Genomic DNA, 19,042 nt, shown 5'->3' with positions numbered 1-19,042 from the left:
AATTAAATCTGACCATGTCATTTTCCTCTGTATTTGCTTGAGCTTTATCTTCGGTGACAAATGATGACAGGAATATTTTGTCAGCAAGTTTCTTCATCATGGACCATCTGGCCACTGAAACAGTAGTCACCACACTCCACGAATCATTACTAACTTATGCAGGATTGCACACATCTGTAACCTCACAAACTGATTTACAGTTGCTGCACTGTAGACGAAGTTAAATTCTGTTTCACAAACTCCTCCTCCAGCTTATACCCCTGGTAAAGGAATTCCAAGGAAAGATTTTGATATCTAATTTTTTAACTTTATTAGACTTTATTTCAAATCCAAATTGAGATTTTGTCAACATGGAAGCACCATAAGGACATCAGTGCACAGAATACAAATCAGCTTTCTCTGTGTTAAAGGGGAGCTCTAAAACATACGTAATCAGCTTCAGTCAGATGCTTCTGGTTTGTATTTGATTATTTTAGTAAATACATCAAAATGTTTTCACAACTATACTAAAACATTAAGAGAAAACCGTGTGTTTTTTCACAAGAGTTGAGCTGTGTGAAAAAACTCATTGTTTTCAGAATGATAGCATTTACTGGGTTTCCATCAGTATTATTCCAGGTGAAAATACTGTTCCAAAAATAAAGGCACTTAACTTTAGCAGAATTTCTGAAGAATGTCTCACAAGCCAAGAACACATTTTGTATCTAGTCCTAACTCCCTTCCTGCTCATTCAAAAAAAACCCAACCCAACCCTTTTGGTTCTGGACAAATCTGTAAGGGGAATTCATATGGGGATTCACATGGGGATGCTCGAAGGCAAATGGTCAGCAGACATTTAATTCTATTTAGCATCTGATTGATAGTAGGTCCAATATTTGAAATTACGGGATATGTCCAGAATCTGGGCCACACAAGATCTACCACCATTAAAACAGAAACTGTATGGAAAAAAATCCATTTTACTATGTGCAGGAATAGTTAGTGTTTTGGGAGGCTAGCTTTTCTTGTTTTGGCTGGAGGTTTTTAGTTTTTTGCCTTTAGCTGTCTCTTCCATTTTACTAGTTCCATTACTTTTCCTCACAAACACTTCACAGCATATGAAAAGAGGATCCCCTGTTACAGCCTGTATGGTCTGTTAGAGAGTAATACTGATGTTCCTAAATTAATCTCAGAGCTGCTCAGATCTCTCTGTAACCAACTGAATAGTTTTTTTTTTGTGCTAAGAAAGTGATTGAGAACCGAAATGTTGGCCAAGGAAGTGATTATAATTAGGAAGCATGTAACAGAGCCATTGCTGAAACTACTGAGAACAGCCCCCTGCCTTAGTATTCCTGTTTGTGGCTTTCTCCGGATTTTACTTTGAATCTTTAACCATTTGAGTGAGAACATGACACGGTAAACTCTATGTTGAGGACACTTTGTGAAGAGAATAGAGCATGTGTGTTATTAGGCTGTGACCTCAGTTTTGATCAATTAAGGCACCCCAGCTCTCCCATCTGAGGACGTTGGCGGACACGCTGCTCCTACTTCCAGTAGATCTTGCCAGCTTCCCCCACCTGTACGGCCCCGCTGGCGACAAGCTGCAGAGCAGCTGGGAAGGCCCGGTGCTCGGCCTCCTTCACCCTTTCGGACAGGGTCTCCACCGTGTCACCAACCTTAACTGGAACTGCCTCTTGGAAAATGATTGCTCCAGCATCAACTTCCTCCTGTAAAAGCAATAGCCAGAAAGTCTGTACGGTTGAAAGAGGAGGGAGAAGGGGGCCCAGCTGTATGACAATGAATGCAATCCAGCTGCCTTGGGAATCTGTTTATCATTACGCTAATACAGGAAACAGGAATTTGGGCTAGTGTGAGGACTGCAGAAAAGGTGCTGGCACTCACACTGGCCTGTGAGGAACTAACAGAAGTTAAGTATAAGGTTCAAAGAAAAAGAGGAGGTAGGCAGAACACCAGTGAGTAGCATTTCTGCTACAGAAAACAACAAAAGCCATGTTAACTGGGGACATGACAGGCTAAAGAGGACAAAATGATGACATTTCAATTCAGAAGAGTGAATTAGCCAAGCCTTGGCACAGGGCTGGACTAGAAGACCCAGCAGATCTTTCTTTTGCCTGTTAATGAGGCGGATCCCTGCTGTTTAGTTATTGTTTCTCAGTACGTTGCCACACAGAGAAGAAACCCAAAGTCATATCATGGGGAAAGGAATGCAATTTTTCCTTCTATCTGGAAAAATAGTTTTGTCTTTTTCCAAGAGAAAGCAAAAATCATGAGAAAAGATTTCAGGAGCAGTAGAAAAGGGGAAGACAATCTGAAGAATGCAGCAGAGGAGGGGAGACTAGTCAACCCTGAGAACTGAACAAAATGGTAAAAATGCTCCCTGAACTGATAAGAATGTGCATCTTCAAGTTGAGAGGTCTCTGGCTTTTGTTTTCTTAGTTTTTGACTAACATAAATTGTTAAGTTTTTCTCTGTTCCCACAAACATTGGATTACTTCTGAACAAATCTAAGCTTCTTGTGCCATTTCCAGTGTTGTTTGTTGGGTTTTTTTCTTTTTCCTTTTTTCTTTTTCTTGGAAGCAACAATAAGGAAGGTTGTATAATAAAATCTAAGAAGTTGATGCTGTGTAGTAATAAAGATTTTGGGTTAGCCAAGGCCTTAAATGAACTAGTACCCCCACTCCAACTGGTGGAAGGCAGCAGTGGGATGCTTAGGGAATAAGTTAACTTAGGTAAAGCTTAAACTCCTGTATAGACTGTTCATTTCAAGTTCCTTCTCCAGGGACAGCAAACTAAAGCACTGTATTGTCTAATGATGTTATAAATGAACAAAGGAGAAAAGGTAATCAAACGTGATGGTATACGGGTGTTCCAAGCAAGCTCTAAGGTGAAAAATCTTAAGACTAATGAATTAAAGGAAGGGAGAAGGAAGTACTTACAGCTACAAAGTGTACAGTACAGCCTGTGACTCGGACTCCAGCTTGTAACACCAATTTGTGGGCATTTGCTCCCTTAAAAGAAGGCAGTAGAGATGGGTGGATGTTCAATATTTTTCCTGGAAAATTATAAGTGAGGTCATTGTCTTTTAGCATTCAGCCTTACCAGAGTGTTCAAAGTACCACAATCAACAGAGGAACAAAATACATTTGTGAAAAAGAGTTTTCACGACTTTTGCGTATGTTTATTGTTTGATGATACTGACAGATAACCAGCCCAAAGCATTTCAGAAAAATCACAGCAATCAGTTACGATTAATTGCATGGCTAAAGCATATTTCTCCAGTGACTAATAATGATTAATTTTTTGGATGTAGCTGTCCTTTCCCTTGGCATCTTGTTCTTCTCTTCTTTGATCACAAGTACATACCTCTTTCTCACAAACCCATCACCCTGAAAAAACTCAGTGCAGTTTCAAATGACATAACAGACCCCCCTGTGACAAAGCAAAAATTCTTTAGCCTGGACTTTTCCTCCACACCTGTTTTGGCTTAATAAAAGACAACAGCTGCTCATACAGGAGCTCTTCTCTCTGTCCTTCTGAAAAGCACCTGTCTACCACTACTACCTTCCATGCGGAAAGTTGGCTGGAGGATCTTGAAATTGATAATGCTCTGATGCTCAACCAGGTGCGACCGTGGTTATAACCCTGGGAAGCCTGTACCTTACATTTCCCTTAAAAGAGACAGCATATGCCTGAATTCCTACCAAGCTGTAAAGTAGGGGAGAGTGGATGCCTGTGATCTCAGGGTCTCACCACTACAGCAATGCGACAGTTAAACCATGAGAAAACTTACTTTCTTCTGGCAGACTTCCCCTGTCTGCTCCTAATATGTCTGTGACAAATTCTCCCGCCCATTCTGGACCACACTGAAGTCAAAAGGTGCTTGACAGCCCTAGATCTTCTCTTAGATTCAGTCCAAACCCTTACAGGATAAAAAAAAGTGGCCATCGATACTATTTATACCACAGTATGCTACACCCACACCGTCTCTGCATGCCTCCTGTTTAGGAAGACTGTATGTCATAAGGATTCATTGAACGCCAGCTAAATGCCAAGCAGCGAGACTGAGCTGCCATATGCTGGCGGAGGCCGCGGTGTACCAAAATAGAGGCTTACGATTTTGCAATGTGAAATGAAGGCCATTTCTGGCAGCACCATTCGAAACCTGCACTCTCACTGCAATAACTCATGCAGATACTGACCTGTGCAACTTAAAGAGGCAAATGTATTGACTGATCTTCAACAGTATCCCAAATGTGGTTTGTATCTCAAAAATATCCCTTTTTAAGCATCAGCATCTCCCTGCCTGCTGCTTGAGCAAAAGGTATTTGGGACAGTGAGCTGAAAAAAACACTGCACATCTGTATGAGTTTCCCCAGTTTCTCATTACAGCACTGTCGGAAACTGCTCTAAAGGAATGTGGCTTTCCGTTTGCTTGTTTTAGTTTTGTTTTTTAACCTGTCCTTTATGTTAACATTCAAAATTAACATTTCAGAGCCGTTAAACAAAGAAAGAGTTTCACAACTAACTTCATGTTCTATGCCCTTGTGACTGCGAGAAAAAGTAAGAGCTTTTAAGACAGAAGCAACAAGAATTGATTACTCCTGGATAATTTAGGGTAGTCAGTGCCTAGGCAGGGCTGGGTCAGAGTTTTACAGCAGGCTCCTGTTAGCTGGCACAGACTGCTGAGCTGAACTGAATGTTTGAGCTCACATCTAAGACCTAATTGAAGCATACTCTTGGTCAGAGCTCAAGTAGGTACCTGTTTTGAAGCTCAATTCAGTGCTGGACATCCAAAAAATCAGTTAGCCATCCTGTACCGAAGAAAGTCTTTTCCTTTGCTCTCAGGCCACATATACATGTAATGCAAATCCTGCACTGTGCAGGGTGATCATCAGCGCTGGAAGTGCTCTGTCCCTAAATCAAAGGGAACTAAACTCATCCTTTATTTGTACAAGATCTCTGCACTAGAGAAAGTTCTCTTCCATCCTCTACACAGATACTCTGCTCAAAACGCATCTCCTGTAGTGAGGGATTCCTCTCTCCTAACTGCAGCTGTCTACAGCACAGACATTTACATCTTCATCTTCCAGACTCCATAACGGAGAGAAACAAGAACAATTCCTCTGACTTTTACTTTAGCTGACAGCTTTAGCATAAAATGAATTGCCTCCTAGGAATGCCTGTTTTGCTCCACTGATTCTAAAGAGAGGTTTCAAAAGTAGTTCAGGTGTAAAAGGTCTGTATCACAGACACACCCAGGGTAACACAAAAGTCACCATGTGAACAATAAAGGCTGCCTGGAGAGCTGCAATGTATAGGCTGACCAGCCTGTAACTGGTATGAGCAACAACTAGTTTTAAGTAACCATGACTGAACAAAGCAGAGCAAACAGTGAGAATAGCAGCTGCCTCTGTGTGATTCAGGACTCTTTAAAAGAAACAGAAAGAGATAATAATAATAAGAATGCAACTACTGGGGGAGGGAGAGCAGCCACTGAAGTAGGCTCTAACAAAGACCTGGAAAAATTGTAAGATGACCAGAATGGAGACACTGTGAAAACTTTGGACAAACAAGAGCTGAATCTGCTTGTGAAACATGCCACCCTTGGATTCAGACAGCTCCTAGGATGTCTGACCAGAAGATTGAAGGTCTTGTTAACAGGAACTGCATACTGCTGCTCAGTTTTGCAGTTTTATATGCAGCCAAAGCAACTCATCTGTTAGGGAAAGGAATTCTCAGTGGCTGAATGCTTACCTCTCCCCAACCAAGACCTACTGCTTAGGCAACAATTTGCCCTGCACCTCATGTTTGCAGAGGTCTAAAGTCTTCACAGCCTTATTTTAAAATATTTTCTAATAAATCAAAGACTACAAGATCCGCATTTGCCCCGACTTCCTTAAACCTCTGTGGAAATGATAGAGGGAAGGGAAAAAATACTGCCTTTCTCTTTCTTATCCTTTTCCTTACAAGATGGGAAGAGTCTAGTTTCCTGCAAACCCAGAACTAATATGGTCCCTTTTCTATATTTTTCCCATTTTCTTTTTCCTGAGGATAAGCTATAAAGTTACTGTTTTTTAAATGCATACACTACTATGCTGTGCTTACCTTCCCATTTTTTGACAAAAGGACCTGACAGTATTCGCATAAATCCAGCCAGACAGATCAGTTCAACTGAGAATTCTTCAAGGACTTTGTCAACTGCACTGTCAAATTCAGTGCGACTTTCATACAATTTATGGTCAATAACCTGTGATAACCCAAAAGACAAAGAAATATGGACATGGTGTTAATTCAATCTAAAAGCCCTAAGTGCACAATGAAATGGTACCCTGGAGTAATAAACAAAAACCAAGTAAATCTCCATGTGTGGCTCAAGTTGGGTGCACATCCACAGCAAGAACAGTTCATAAATACATGCAGCTGACAAACACACATGTAGTCTTTATTCCTGTCCATACAGAGCAATCATCAGAATAAACAAGAGGGTTTTTTTATTAGGCCCACAGCTGTAGGCCCTGGCATTTCGACACAATTTAACAACCTACAAATTTAGGTCATTAAGACAACCTAAAGCCTTACAATGATTTCACTCAATTTAAGGCCTCTGATAGTTTTAAGCAGTTGAACTTTGCTGAAAATTATATCACAAAACCTTGAAAGAAAGGCTAATCACAAACCCATAAAACAGTTCCTACTGCATAAGGTCAATATACTTGAAGTATTTTCCATTCAGGATACATGCCCTAATTTAAGCTACATAACTTAAAACATCCACAGTCTTTTAAATAAAAGTGTTAATCCCTACCAGCTTTACCATGGTAGTTTTGAAAAACCAGAACTGGTTAGCTGAAAAGGTGGCAGAGGGCACTAGAAATATAGCCCAGCTCAGCACTGGGCTGAACTCTGCCAGAACTACCAGGTAACAACTGGCAGGGCATGTACTCCTCACTGCCTCTGCTTCACCGCTCACTCTCCCTCTTAACCACCAAGACCAACAGCTCTCCCAGACTATATTTTTTTCCTCATTGTATGTTTGTTCTTCCCCTGCATGCCATGGACATATTCCACTTGTGATCTTTGTACTCCCAAATAAGAGACAGCAGCTTTAACACTCAGATCCTGCTACTATTAAAGTTAATAACAAAGCTTGCCTTGGGACCAAATCTTCCCTATATCTGCAGTTATCAGTGAAAAGTGACTGTAAAATGCTCCTAAGTCAGAACAGTAGCATTTCACATCTGTAATACAAATGACTGCACAAAGGGCAAAGTAATGCAGCACTGGATCCAGTGACACTAGGGAAAACACAGTTTGCTTTGAATGAATCCTGGAGAGCCTGAAGCAATGTCCTTGGAGTCAGTGGAAGGTCCCACTGAGTCTGACCTCTCTATTTCATTAAAATTAACTACCATGTCTGTTTAGCATGTAATTTTAAAATTAAATTCAGATAAAATAGCTTGTTACTTTAGTAACTTTTTAAACTGTAACCGTGAAAGTTTTGCACTGGTTTAATATAATGACTGTTCCCGCAACTGTCAGGATTGCTGGCTGGCAGCATCTCTGAGAAGGAGAAAAGGAAGTATTTTGCTTCCCATGTTAGGTAGTTTACCCAAGGGCACAAGTTCATGACAGACCAAAGAAGAAAAGCTAAGGCTTCCTACCAAACCATCTCTTACCCTAGTAAAACTCATTATCTCACAGTAGCTTCCTGCTATAGTCAGAGCTAATGATGGCTGATTTTAAAAAGATGAGAAATACTTACCCTTGTAGGAATACCAGCTCTTTCAGCTTTCCTTAACCCCTCCACACCAGCTTTGTTAGAAACAACAAGAACTATTTGTGCGAAACTGGTGGGCTTCTTTGTGCTATTTATGAGGGCTTCCAAGTTTGTGCCTATGAGTGAAAAAATAATTTATGAATCTCAAGTCATTCCTGGAGAATAAATACAGTTAACAGCTAGAAGAGGGTTTAAATAAGCAGCTATGTGGGTGAGACCCAATCCAAAAATCACTGATGTTAAAAATAATCCTTTTTTAATTGATCTTACTGGGAGCTGAATTTGACAGCTGGAAGCTACAGGGCTTTTACTAGCAATTAAATTTGTAAACTGTAATTTATGGTATTGGAATGATGGTCTACTTAGCAAGTGAGAATACTGGAAACCCTAGGAGTGCCTATATGGCAAGAAGAAATTCTGATCTATTTGTGAAATAATGCTGCTGTCCCTATAGTGCAATGCAGTGGTTGCTTGCATCTGGAGACATGCAGAAATTTGTAGATAAAATGAACACAGATGCAATTCATAGCCAGTTTGCAGCAGAGGTTAAAGATCATCCTGTTTGTGATTGAAATTAATCCAAGGGCAAACACTATTCTGTCTGTTACTGAAAGCCTGTTAGAACCGTATCAGAGCCTCCGTGGAGAATTGCAAGGACTTAAAGAGATTTTATATCTAAGCTGAAGTTCCTTTTTCAATAGTCTGTTTTACACCATGGTAAAGAATATAACTCTCACCTGTTCCAGAGATAAGGACAGCAACCTTCACTTTGTTTGTTTGGATTTTGCCTTGGATATGGCTGTGCACAGACAGGGACCTATTTGCTTGCAAGGCTCGAAGCAGATTATGGACTTTAACATGGGCAGAGCCTGAACACGTACAAGAAAAAAACCCACAACAAAACAACACATAAATAAAGGGAGAAACAGAGAGGAGAAAAGTACCCATGAAAAGAGATTAATGGCACTGCTTTACTTCTCATTATTTATTTATAGTTCTGGTGACATCTGACATTGCTAAGCACATGTTCTATGGACTAAGACTGAAGTTGTGAGGATGTTATTTTAATACCCTGTGCAAAAAAGCCATGGAGGTGTCAATTAAGAGATTTTCAGCTAACCTCCATGGAGAGTCACCAGCTAAGGAATTTAGCTCTGCTTTTTTTTTTTTTTTTTTTAAGGAAAATAAAAATTTAATAACCTTTTTGTAGGGAGACAACTTTCCCGATCAGCCAGGCTGCCTCGTGTCTCTGTATGTCCTTGAGGACCTGCTGAGCCAGCTCCTTCTGAACTACCAAGACAGCACCGATCCCACAATTAAATGTCCGAGTCATTTCCTCCTCAGAGAGGTTCCCTTCTTTATGGAGCCAGCAAAAGATTTCAGGAATCTTCCAGGTAAGAGCATCTGAAGAGAATTGAAAATACAAATGAGGAGTGGAAGTCACTACCAGTGGACAAATACTGTAATTATTAGAGTATTAAGAAGCAAGATCTGGATAGAAAGCATGGACAAAGTCCCACAGCAGCATTAGCTTGACTGAAACCAGCTTCCATGCATGGAAACAGGATGTTTTTTCCTTCCTTACTGAAAAAGACTTGGGAACAGAAAGAAGTATCACTCTGGGAGGAAATTAATTATAATGCTCCACTGTAATCCATTAATCAGTAATTCAAAATGGGTTCTGAGGCAGCCTTTGGAAAATCTGCTTCTTGAAGGTGACAACTCTGCTTCTAGAGAAACTATCGTATCAGAACGATAGCCTTAAAAACTGTCACGAAAGTCTCACACTGCCCCCAATTCCAACAAGGTAAAGATGATTTACAGCAGCACGAGAAATGCTTCTGGACATGCCACTGTAAAGGAACTCCAAAGACAGTAAGTTTCTTTCTTGTCACGTTATCTTTAAAATGGTATTATCCCCATTTATATATACTAGTGTCCACTGTTGGCAAGTGGAAGAGTGATTTACATGCAGTTCTGGAGTGCAAACTCAATATCAGTTCCCTTATTTTATTCTATAACCCCATGAACACTGCATAACCTATAGTATGTCATTCACCTTTCCATACTACACTTCCTCCATAAGTGAAATACTCTTTCTACCATACGTGACAAGATTGTGGTGAGGATTAATTAAGGTATGTTGAATAGCATGAGATGTACTTGAGCTAGTAACTATATCTGAATACTAAATGAAGACTTCATGAGTATCATTTAATTAGCAATAATTTTGTAGGTTATCGCAAATGGTGACAGCTCACTTTGGATTGCTTTTAAAGTTGTTTTATTTTTGCAAGTATGGATAGAGTTTCCTAAAAATGCAATACAAAACACCATCAGGGGAAGTGAATTCAATGGGTGGCAGTCTTAAGACTACAAAGTGTTTCAGCACAAGGAAAAATTCAGCAATAATGAAGAAAAACCCAAACATTTCTAGACAGGCAAGTCTAGCTCTTACAGTGCAAGTCAGTTGACATGGCCCCACGTGCACAGGTTTCCACATCAATCCATATTAACATGAGGATGTTTCCATAGCTTTTCTTTTTATCTCACCTAAAATGACACCAAAGGACTCTGGGAGAACTCTGGGGATGTTTTCCAGCAAGCCCCCTCCAGTGATGTGGGCATAGGCTTTCACATGGCCTGAGCGAAGGACAGGCAACAGAGTCTTACTGTAGATTTTAGTTGGGGTTAACAAGAGATCTCCTGTAGACAAAAAGAGGATGAAAGAAGACCAGTTACAGCACAGAAAGAAATGTTAATCAATATAAAATTGAGGAAATCTCAAAATATTAATTTGCTGGATACCAGTGAGCATTGTACTACAGAGAAAACCACAATGTTCTACATTTTTTGGCATATAATTAGTTATTTATCCCCCTCCCTTAATTTCTTTCCTGCTTAAGTGATTCACAAGAAAAAAGAAGATGAGAACGGAATAAATTTTTAGTACCTTAGAAAAGTTATAAAAGCAAAGGCACAGACAAAACAATTGTGTGACATTTGCCTGTTCAGAAGTTCAAGTTATAATGCAAAAAACTGCATTATAAGTGGTACCTAATGTCTGATCACCGGAGACACCAACTGGAGAAGAGAAATCGAACGATGACTTTTCCACAATCTTCCTTACAAGACTGTACCCATTGCTGTGAACCCCAGAAGAAGCTACTCCAATAACCACATCTCCATCAGCAATTCTCTCCAGCTGGGGCAGCATCTGCCCTCGCTCCACTGCACCAACAGCAAAGCCAGCCAGGTCATACTCTCCAGGTGGATACATGCCTGGCATTTCAGCAGTTTCTCCTCCTATGGGAACCAAAAAAAAAGAGAAAGAGGGTGTTGGAAAACCAATGGCACCAGTAGGCATGCAATTTTTCAAAGTTTTAAACTCATAAGGCATTAACAGACTAGGTTTTTTAATTAGATAAACAAACACTAAAAATAATTAAAAACATGCTTGTCACAGGCCCTTCAATTGAACAAGCAATAGCAAATTGGGAAAGAACATTTCCTCCCTCACTCTGACAACCAGTATAAAATTGCTGCGCATTCACATTTTAAAATCAAAGCATATATTTGGTGCTTCCTATTTCCAAATTTCTGCCAGGTTTAATATTCTCTATGAAAAACCTCCAAGATACAAGAGGTACAAGAAACCCATACAAGGACATCAAAGGAACAACATAGCTATTGGTCTCACTTGCCTTCATAAAGATTTTGCATATAGTGCTATCTCTCCTGCCACTCCTGCCCACAACCTGGCCCTCATTATCACGCCTACTCTGAATATCTAAGGTTTATAGAGTGTTTTGGGAAAGCACCTCTAAAAGAGGACCTCTCCTATCCATCTGTGCAGATGAACTGTTGTCTAGGCTATTATCTTATATCCTGATTATTAGAACATCCTCTTGCTTTGTCCTGAAAACCACGTCTTATTCCGGCCGACCTCATTCAGAGTGCAGTCTGAAAAGGTGACTTTCCCAGCTTGCACAGAAATGCACAGCACAGCTCAGACAGCATTCTCTCTCTCTCCACATACCCACACTGGCTCCCCTCCTGCCCTTTGGTGATAAGCTGATGGTCTTCACTGTTGAAGACCTGTGTCCTGCCTGTCAAGGCTCATTCAGTCTAGAGAGGGGAACTTGCTGTGTTTGGTACATTAAATGAGCATTTACTCCTCGCTCCAAAGTTTTCCAAACAGGCATCTTCACACTATCCCCTCGTGTTGGGAAGAAACTCTCCCCAGCTATCCTCACAGCCATCTCATTATTCTCCCTCAAACCCCTCTGCTGGTCATGATGTCTACAAGAAAACAACTTGACAATGATTAAGTTGCCATTATATCATGACCTCTGCCCAACATGCTGACAAGTACTATCTCATTTTTCTTTTGCACTCACCAGGTTTCATTCAATACAGAATTCTTCTGTTTTCAGGAAGTGTCCCTGAGGGGCTCCAAATTTACCTAAGCAATGGTGGAAGCTGCTCTTGTCCTCGGTACTTAACACTACTCAATACTAGATGCTCTGCAAGTTTTTCCAGGTTTCTACATTACAGTGCTACAACCAACTTTAAAATCAAAGATAATTTGCTTAGATACATCTGTTTAAATCTGTATTTAAAAATGTTTGTGCAAAACCAAGCATGTAGATAAGCCCTTCAGTACCTCGCTATCAAGTGGTGTGATGAGCTTAAGGTGGTTGAGCTGAATATTCAGCTACTGCAGAAATGCAAGGTAGGAATTTAGGAACATGCTTCAAAAAAGGCTTTTATGAGATGATACTATACAAAGACAGTTCTACACACTATGTGCCTGCACAGTGAAATGAATGAACTTGGAGCCCAAACTGAAATTTATTTCAATGATCCAGGCTATGGAAAAGCATTTCCTCCTTAGGTTCAGAGTTACTGCATCATCTCTGTCCCTTCTTTTCTGAGAGTGCCAGAAATCTGGAGAACAAATCATGGTTCTTTTATTTATGAGTCCAGACTTATTTTTATATTAACAGAAAAAGATATTTGCTAACCCATTTACAATTTTGAGAAATTATTTTCTGGTAATTACTTTACAACATCCAAAGCCCTTTGTAGTTTTAAAGTCTTCCAATTGGAAATAAAATCTTGAAATTTCAGTAAGTAGTTTCATAGCAAGATTTCACGTAACATATACTTATGCTGAAGTATGAATGGTTTGATTATATTTGATGAACTAAAAGAACACCTTAAGACAAATATAAAGCTGACTAACAGTTCATGCAGAAAAAATTAAACCAGAACATAAACAGCCTCTTGTTCAAAGCAAAATGACACACACTCACTTAGAAAAGACTTTTGTTATTAACTTTCTTACAGAATTGAAAAAATGACAGAATTACTGTATTACCAATTATAAAGTAAAACACCTGAAATGTCATTTTTAGTCTCAAATTAAAGGTCCTTTTTGAAAAATCATGGTAATTCTCCATGCCTGTTTTTATAAAAAAAGAAGGAAAACCAAAAACTATGTGAGGAAACTGAACTTTCCGGGTTTCATTACTTTAAAATTTAACCCTGTGTTGTACTCTTTTTATAAACTAAAGACTTATACAAAAGAACGTATTTTTCACTGACCTAGAAATATTTTTATCGAGTTGAACAGTGTTAAAGCTGTATTTTTTAAGATTCAAGAAGTGAAGTATTGTATCATTTTCATGGATAACTAGATTACTGTACACCAGAATACATACATAATTTGTTAGTAAAGTGTATTATGTACTTGTATGATAGCGCTGAAAAGGACAATGTTTAAATTTGAGTCTTAATGTCTTGGAATATGCTCATCTCGGTGAAATAAATCTTCAGCGAGTCTTCAGTAGACAAATAATTTTTCTATTAGTTTCGTAACTAACAAAACCTGGTTTCTCTTATGTTTCTGTCCTGTGGTTAACTCTGTGTCTTAAATAGTGAGCTCCAGCCGACACTTTTGTTGCATTCATAAGGACATTCTCAGGCTTTCTAGTTTTTTGAAGCTTGTGGGAACACAATAGCTGTGAGATCTCTACCTTTCCTGTCAAATTTGGTTAAAATCAGCCAAGAGGTTCGAAGGATATTATGTACACACACAGGGACATGTACATGCACAGTAACACATACAAATCTTGTTTCTAGGGGAAAACTTAAGGATTTCCTTTAGGATAAAGGATAAACAAACCTATCTGGCATGTTTTAAAATTTACTTGAAAAATACAGAGAATTACAATACATGACTTGTTAGTTTTCTAGGTAGCTGTTATATTTACAAAGTTAAATGAAAAGATATGAATAAGAAATTTTATATGCAACTTCCTGAGCTAATGGCAACATTTGTAGAGTACTGTCTTCTTCCAGTGCGTAGATATTATGTTCTTTGAAAGCAAAGACGTGTGACGCTTTGGGTTTTTTTCACTTCTTTTAAGATTCATCAATAGAGTAGGAAAACCAACACATTAAAACCAATTATAGATATTGCATGAGATTTTTCATATCCTTCAAAGAAGAGTGTTCATACCCAAAAGAGCACATCCTGCTTTTTTGCAAGCTTCAGCTATTCCTGCAATGACACCCTCAGCCACTTCAACATCAAGTTTGCCACAGGCAAAATAGTCAAGGAAGAAGAGGGGCTCCGCTCCTTGAGCCAAGATGTCATTGACACACATGGCAACCAGGTCCTGACCTATGGTGTCATGTTTCTTACACGCTTGTGCAATCTGCAAAACACAGCCAGAGAACCCGTTGGTTAGCTTTGAGAAACTGAAACACAAGCGGAGAGTCTGCAATGGAAGAGGGTCGAAATCACGCAGTTCCTCTAGGTGCTTTTTGAGGAGCAGCTTCATTTACTACCATCTCTGTGAGCCTCTCCTAACATTTTATTTTAGGAATTGTTACTTTCCTAATTGGCAAGCACAAAAGGCACTTTATGGAAGAGGACTGAACTGGAAAGGGTTTCATTGCAGCTTGCGTAAACACAATAGGAACCGTATAATTAAATGTTTTTCCTCATGAGTAATCTTTTTGAGGGTGGAGATTCTACCTTAATGAAATGGAGTCCCTGATTATGTACTTAATATTAAAAATGAGTTATTTTAAGCATCATTTCAAGTATGGCTATTTACATGCCAGAAGCTAAACGTGTATTTAATTCTTTTGCCTGAAGGAGGGCAATTTCATTTTTCCTTCCCTTTTTAGGAAGACAAATAGTTACTTTTAAAAGAGAACTGATATTTTCTGTTAAAAAAATTTCCTTTCTGTGCTATTTTCCTTCCTTTACATGGATCTTCACATTACCTTGAGTTTTGTGCCAACACCATCAGTTCCAGATACCAAGATGGGATCTTCATAACCAGCTGCTTTCAAATCAAAGAGGCCAGCAAATCCTCCAAGTTCTGCATTGCAGCCTGTGAGCCAGAAAACAGGAGAAAATAGTAAATTTTTACTTTCAGGTGTTTCTCCAGGATCTCCAACACAAATTCTCTATGATGTTTGTCAACATGAGTTTGCTTTGTCACCAGGAAACTTTTCTCTGATGTTTAGAGCCTCTTAACAGAGGCATGGGAGCTCCTAATTGTCTTGCATTTGCTTTCTTTTTTCTTCTTAATTACCTAAGGCTAAAAATCCAAAACTTTGTGATTGAACATTCAATAATTACTGTGACTGATATATTTCACCTTTGCACTTAGTATTTTTCTGAAAAACAGAAAAGGAATTATGGTAACAGATTGAGGCCCACTGCTTCCTGGGAAAGGATGATAATTAGGCATTTTCCAACTGAAATTTCTTATCTCTTGTTAATACTGCTACTTATAGTATATTAAGACTCCTTGTTCCTAAGACTGGTTGTGATAGGTAAGTACGGTAACCTTAAAACTAAATTTGGTTAAATCCTAAGAGTGAAACAAACATGAGTAGAAAATACTACAAATGCTAAGAAATTACTAGTTGTACTAGTGTGTGTGTATGTATCTATATTTTTATCTCTATGTATATCTGACATTATTTGAAGGTTCTCAGTTAATTTGAAGTAAAAGGGTTATTTCATAAATGAATGATACCTTAAAACTATCAAAAGAATTACAAGGACTTGCTAGAGCAAGATGTGCCTGAGATCACAACAAAAGAAGGATGAATTGATTCTGTTTTAACCAAGCAAAAGATGTGTCTTCCCTACCTATCTCAAGCAATAGATAGTATCTCTGAGGAATTCTGCATCTTATAGACCTTTCTAAACATTCATCTAAAAAATCGTATAATTCACTGTGCCAGAAATAATAATTCATGCAATCAAAAATAGCAGTAAATGGTAGGATTTTTGCTTGCATTTATCCTTTTAGAGTGCTGAACTGTATTCTCTAATGTTCATGACATTCAGGAGATACAGTTTAGAGTAATTTTGGGAAGAAAATCTGTAAATTTAAGGAAGTATGTTTTGAAGAAATCACAGGCATTCGCTTACTGCAGATATTTATTATGTAATCTAGAAACATGCAGAACACATAAATATGAGCTTTTGTATCAAGATCAAATGAAAAGCCTCATTGCCATGAACTGACTGAAACAGGAATAGAAGGTACAAGTCTTACCTGACCTTGATGTGGCTGCAGCCAGGGGTTTAATTTTCTGAACCAAAGTATTCCCTGCTGCAATGTCTACCCCGCTATTTTTGTAAGTCAGGCCTCTGAAAGAATGTTAAAAAAAGTTACGGCAATTGATTACTAAATGCACAAAGATATATTTTAAAATAGTAGTTACTTCTTTACATCATTGCATCACTAAGGGGATTAACCATTCAGAATCCTATTCTGCTGTCAAGTACCACTATTTTCCCACTTGTACAGTAACTTTGCTCATATAAAATGATTTCTAAATATTGCAATACTCATTTCAGGCAGGTTCAATGGCTCAGAGGTTAATGTTTTTGCTGTTTGGAACCTGACCTCACACATATACCTGAAGATAAGGGAGTATTATCCCAAAGAAACAAAACTTCATGGATTTGCGCCACAGAGAGTCTGCCATAAGCAGTATGCAAATAGTTCCAGATATCTTGAATACAGCATCAGAGCATCAGTATCATATGCCATCCAGTCAAATACCAAGATAAAAAACAACCAAACAGAAAAACCCAACCCAACAAGGTAAAATAGGTAGAATAATGGATCTGATTTTGCAAGGTTTGAATCCCTGGTCCAGATACTGAGGTGTCAGTAGTATAGTTCCTATGCTCAAAACAAAACGTATACAGAAATGCACTGCTAAGTCTGAACACCTCAGCACCATGCAGGATCAAGCTCAAGTTACCTTTTCAAAATGTAAGTATCACATAAATCAGTAGTCCTCTATGATACTTCGAGAGTTTTACAACTGTAGCTTAAAGGTTGTCTCTCCTTATCACCTGGAATGATACCACCACAAAACCAGCCACACCTCTTTTTTACTTAAATGGACTTTCTATTAAAGTATATATTTTAAAGTTTATTTAAAAATACCTAAGTTCCTAAGGTCCATTTTAGCAATCTAGAAAGAAATGTACATAAACTCTGGGTGTTTTTTTATATACAGCCACACCATAAAGAAAACACACTTAGTACAAACTAGTATATGTACCTTGTCTGTCCCTACGACTCACTGGGGACATTAAGTACCATCCCATGTCTACAGAAGGATGTTTTCATTTTGGAGACAGTGAGTTAATGACTTTTAATTACTAGTTGCACCAAATGTATCTCAGTCCAGTTAAGCAATTTTATTTCTACACTGTCAGTGGCATGAACCAGGCTACCTGGTGCATCCCTATTTTAGGTTCCTACCTATTTTAGCTCTCTTATTGATGTCATTCAGTATTAAGTTTGAACTCTAAGGGTGAAACATGCTGTGGATTAACAAGGACAAATACAACAAAACAACTGGCCAAAGACCGGTGCTACCAAGAAAATACAAAGGTATCTGCACTCACATTATATCACTGCTCAAAAATTTGCAAGAGGAAAATAATTATAAGAAGCAGCTGTTCAGCCTGTGAATAAGACTCAAGGAAATACTAGCCTGCAATAACAAGAGACCAAAGTCAGGCCCTTTTAGTCTGAACATGTTAAATATTCAACACACTTTCACCTTATTTTTAAAAGCATGGTATCTACTTTGATTCTTTAAATGAATCTTTAATTCTTTGAATTTTCTAAAATATTGTTTATTAAATAAATATTATGGATAATTTCACAAGGTGAAATGCATAGGGCTTAATCCTGCAAAGCTGCCAAGAGGAGGTGCATCCCCAACTTTACAGAGCCAGCCATCACTCTTCTTTAACTGTGTGCAACACATAGTCCAAAGTGAAACACGCCTCACTACCTGTTCTTCCAATCTTAGGATGTCTGAGCAAAAAGCTGGTGCAGACCCAAGGCCAGTGACACAGGTGCTGACTGTAAACGGTTCCCAGGAGTCTCCTTCATAAGCTAGGGATCCTCCCAGCATACAGGCACTCCAGTCAAGAAACTTGCTGGCTATGGCCTATGAACTAAGTGTTTTAGAGAACTGCTCATTGAAGTACCTTCTTCTGTTGCCTCACACACTGACCTGATTTTTTTCTACTACAGTACAAATACCAATTACATGTTTTCACATAAATTTCTCAAAAGATGCACAGTACTTGAGAGAGAAAGAAGACTAAATATGAACACCCTTGTTCATTTAATAAGTTTATTGATCACAGCTTTACAATATACTAATCAGTGTACACTGTCAGCAAAAATGGAACTCTTATTAATATGCTTCATAGACTACAAAATAACCTATTATCAAAAGTTATGTTTTGAGCTAATTGGAGCATAGGCAGGCAGATATGCTTCATATTAGGTAAAAATGAGTCTAAAAACCTGCAAGAAGCTCTCAATAACATTAGAGGGACAGTAGGACACACTGCTTTAAAAAAAACCCCATACCCATATCACCTCAAGACTGCTAAACTGAATACCATGAAAATAAAAGGAATAATAATAAAAAGGAGTGATAAATCCTACCCACGTTGTTAGCCAGCTATTCCATTAAAATGCATATCCCAACAGGGTAGGTGTTTCAAGATAATTTTAACCATTTCTAAAAATTTTTAAATGAATCAATAAAATAGCTCAAACTTTGTATATACATCTCATTATATTACTATTAGGCTTATGGACAATACAAATCTAAAGCAAAAGCTATGTTTTAAAGCCCAAGAACCAGAAGTTCACCTTCCCTAAACAGATATAGCAGACA

General features: G+C 38.5%; 1 protein-coding gene across 1 annotated transcript in view; it reads right to left on the bottom strand.

The window, feature by feature from the left end:
* Positions 1 to 285: 285 nt before the first annotated feature.
* Positions 286 to 19,042, bottom strand: part of GART (phosphoribosylglycinamide formyltransferase, phosphoribosylglycinamide synthetase, phosphoribosylaminoimidazole synthetase) — a 34,942-nt gene continuing 16,185 nt past the window's right edge. The window contains exons 12-22 of the mRNA XM_009918793.2: positions 16,372 to 16,466; positions 15,080 to 15,189; positions 14,304 to 14,502; positions 10,835 to 11,083; positions 10,331 to 10,483; positions 8,978 to 9,181; positions 8,515 to 8,646; positions 7,763 to 7,893; positions 6,106 to 6,247; positions 2,937 to 3,052; positions 286 to 1,706 (exon numbers count right to left, since the gene is read on the bottom strand). Coding sequence (XP_009917095.2) covers positions 1,524 to 1,706; positions 2,937 to 3,052; positions 6,106 to 6,247; positions 7,763 to 7,893; positions 8,515 to 8,646; positions 8,978 to 9,181; positions 10,331 to 10,483; positions 10,835 to 11,083; positions 14,304 to 14,502; positions 15,080 to 15,189; positions 16,372 to 16,466 — 1,714 coding nt within the window. The 3' untranslated portion in view covers positions 286 to 1,523. The remainder of the gene's footprint in view (positions 1,707 to 2,936; positions 3,053 to 6,105; positions 6,248 to 7,762; positions 7,894 to 8,514; positions 8,647 to 8,977; positions 9,182 to 10,330; positions 10,484 to 10,834; positions 11,084 to 14,303; positions 14,503 to 15,079; positions 15,190 to 16,371; positions 16,467 to 19,042) is intronic.

The sequence above is a fragment of the Haliaeetus albicilla genome, chromosome 6 (genome assembly GCF_947461875.1).
Source record: "Haliaeetus albicilla chromosome 6, bHalAlb1.1, whole genome shotgun sequence".
In the NCBI taxonomy this organism is placed as follows: domain Eukaryota; kingdom Metazoa; phylum Chordata; class Aves; order Accipitriformes; family Accipitridae; genus Haliaeetus; species Haliaeetus albicilla.
The sequence above is the reverse complement of the archived record's forward strand: the minus strand, read 5'-3'. Positions and strand labels throughout refer to the sequence as shown.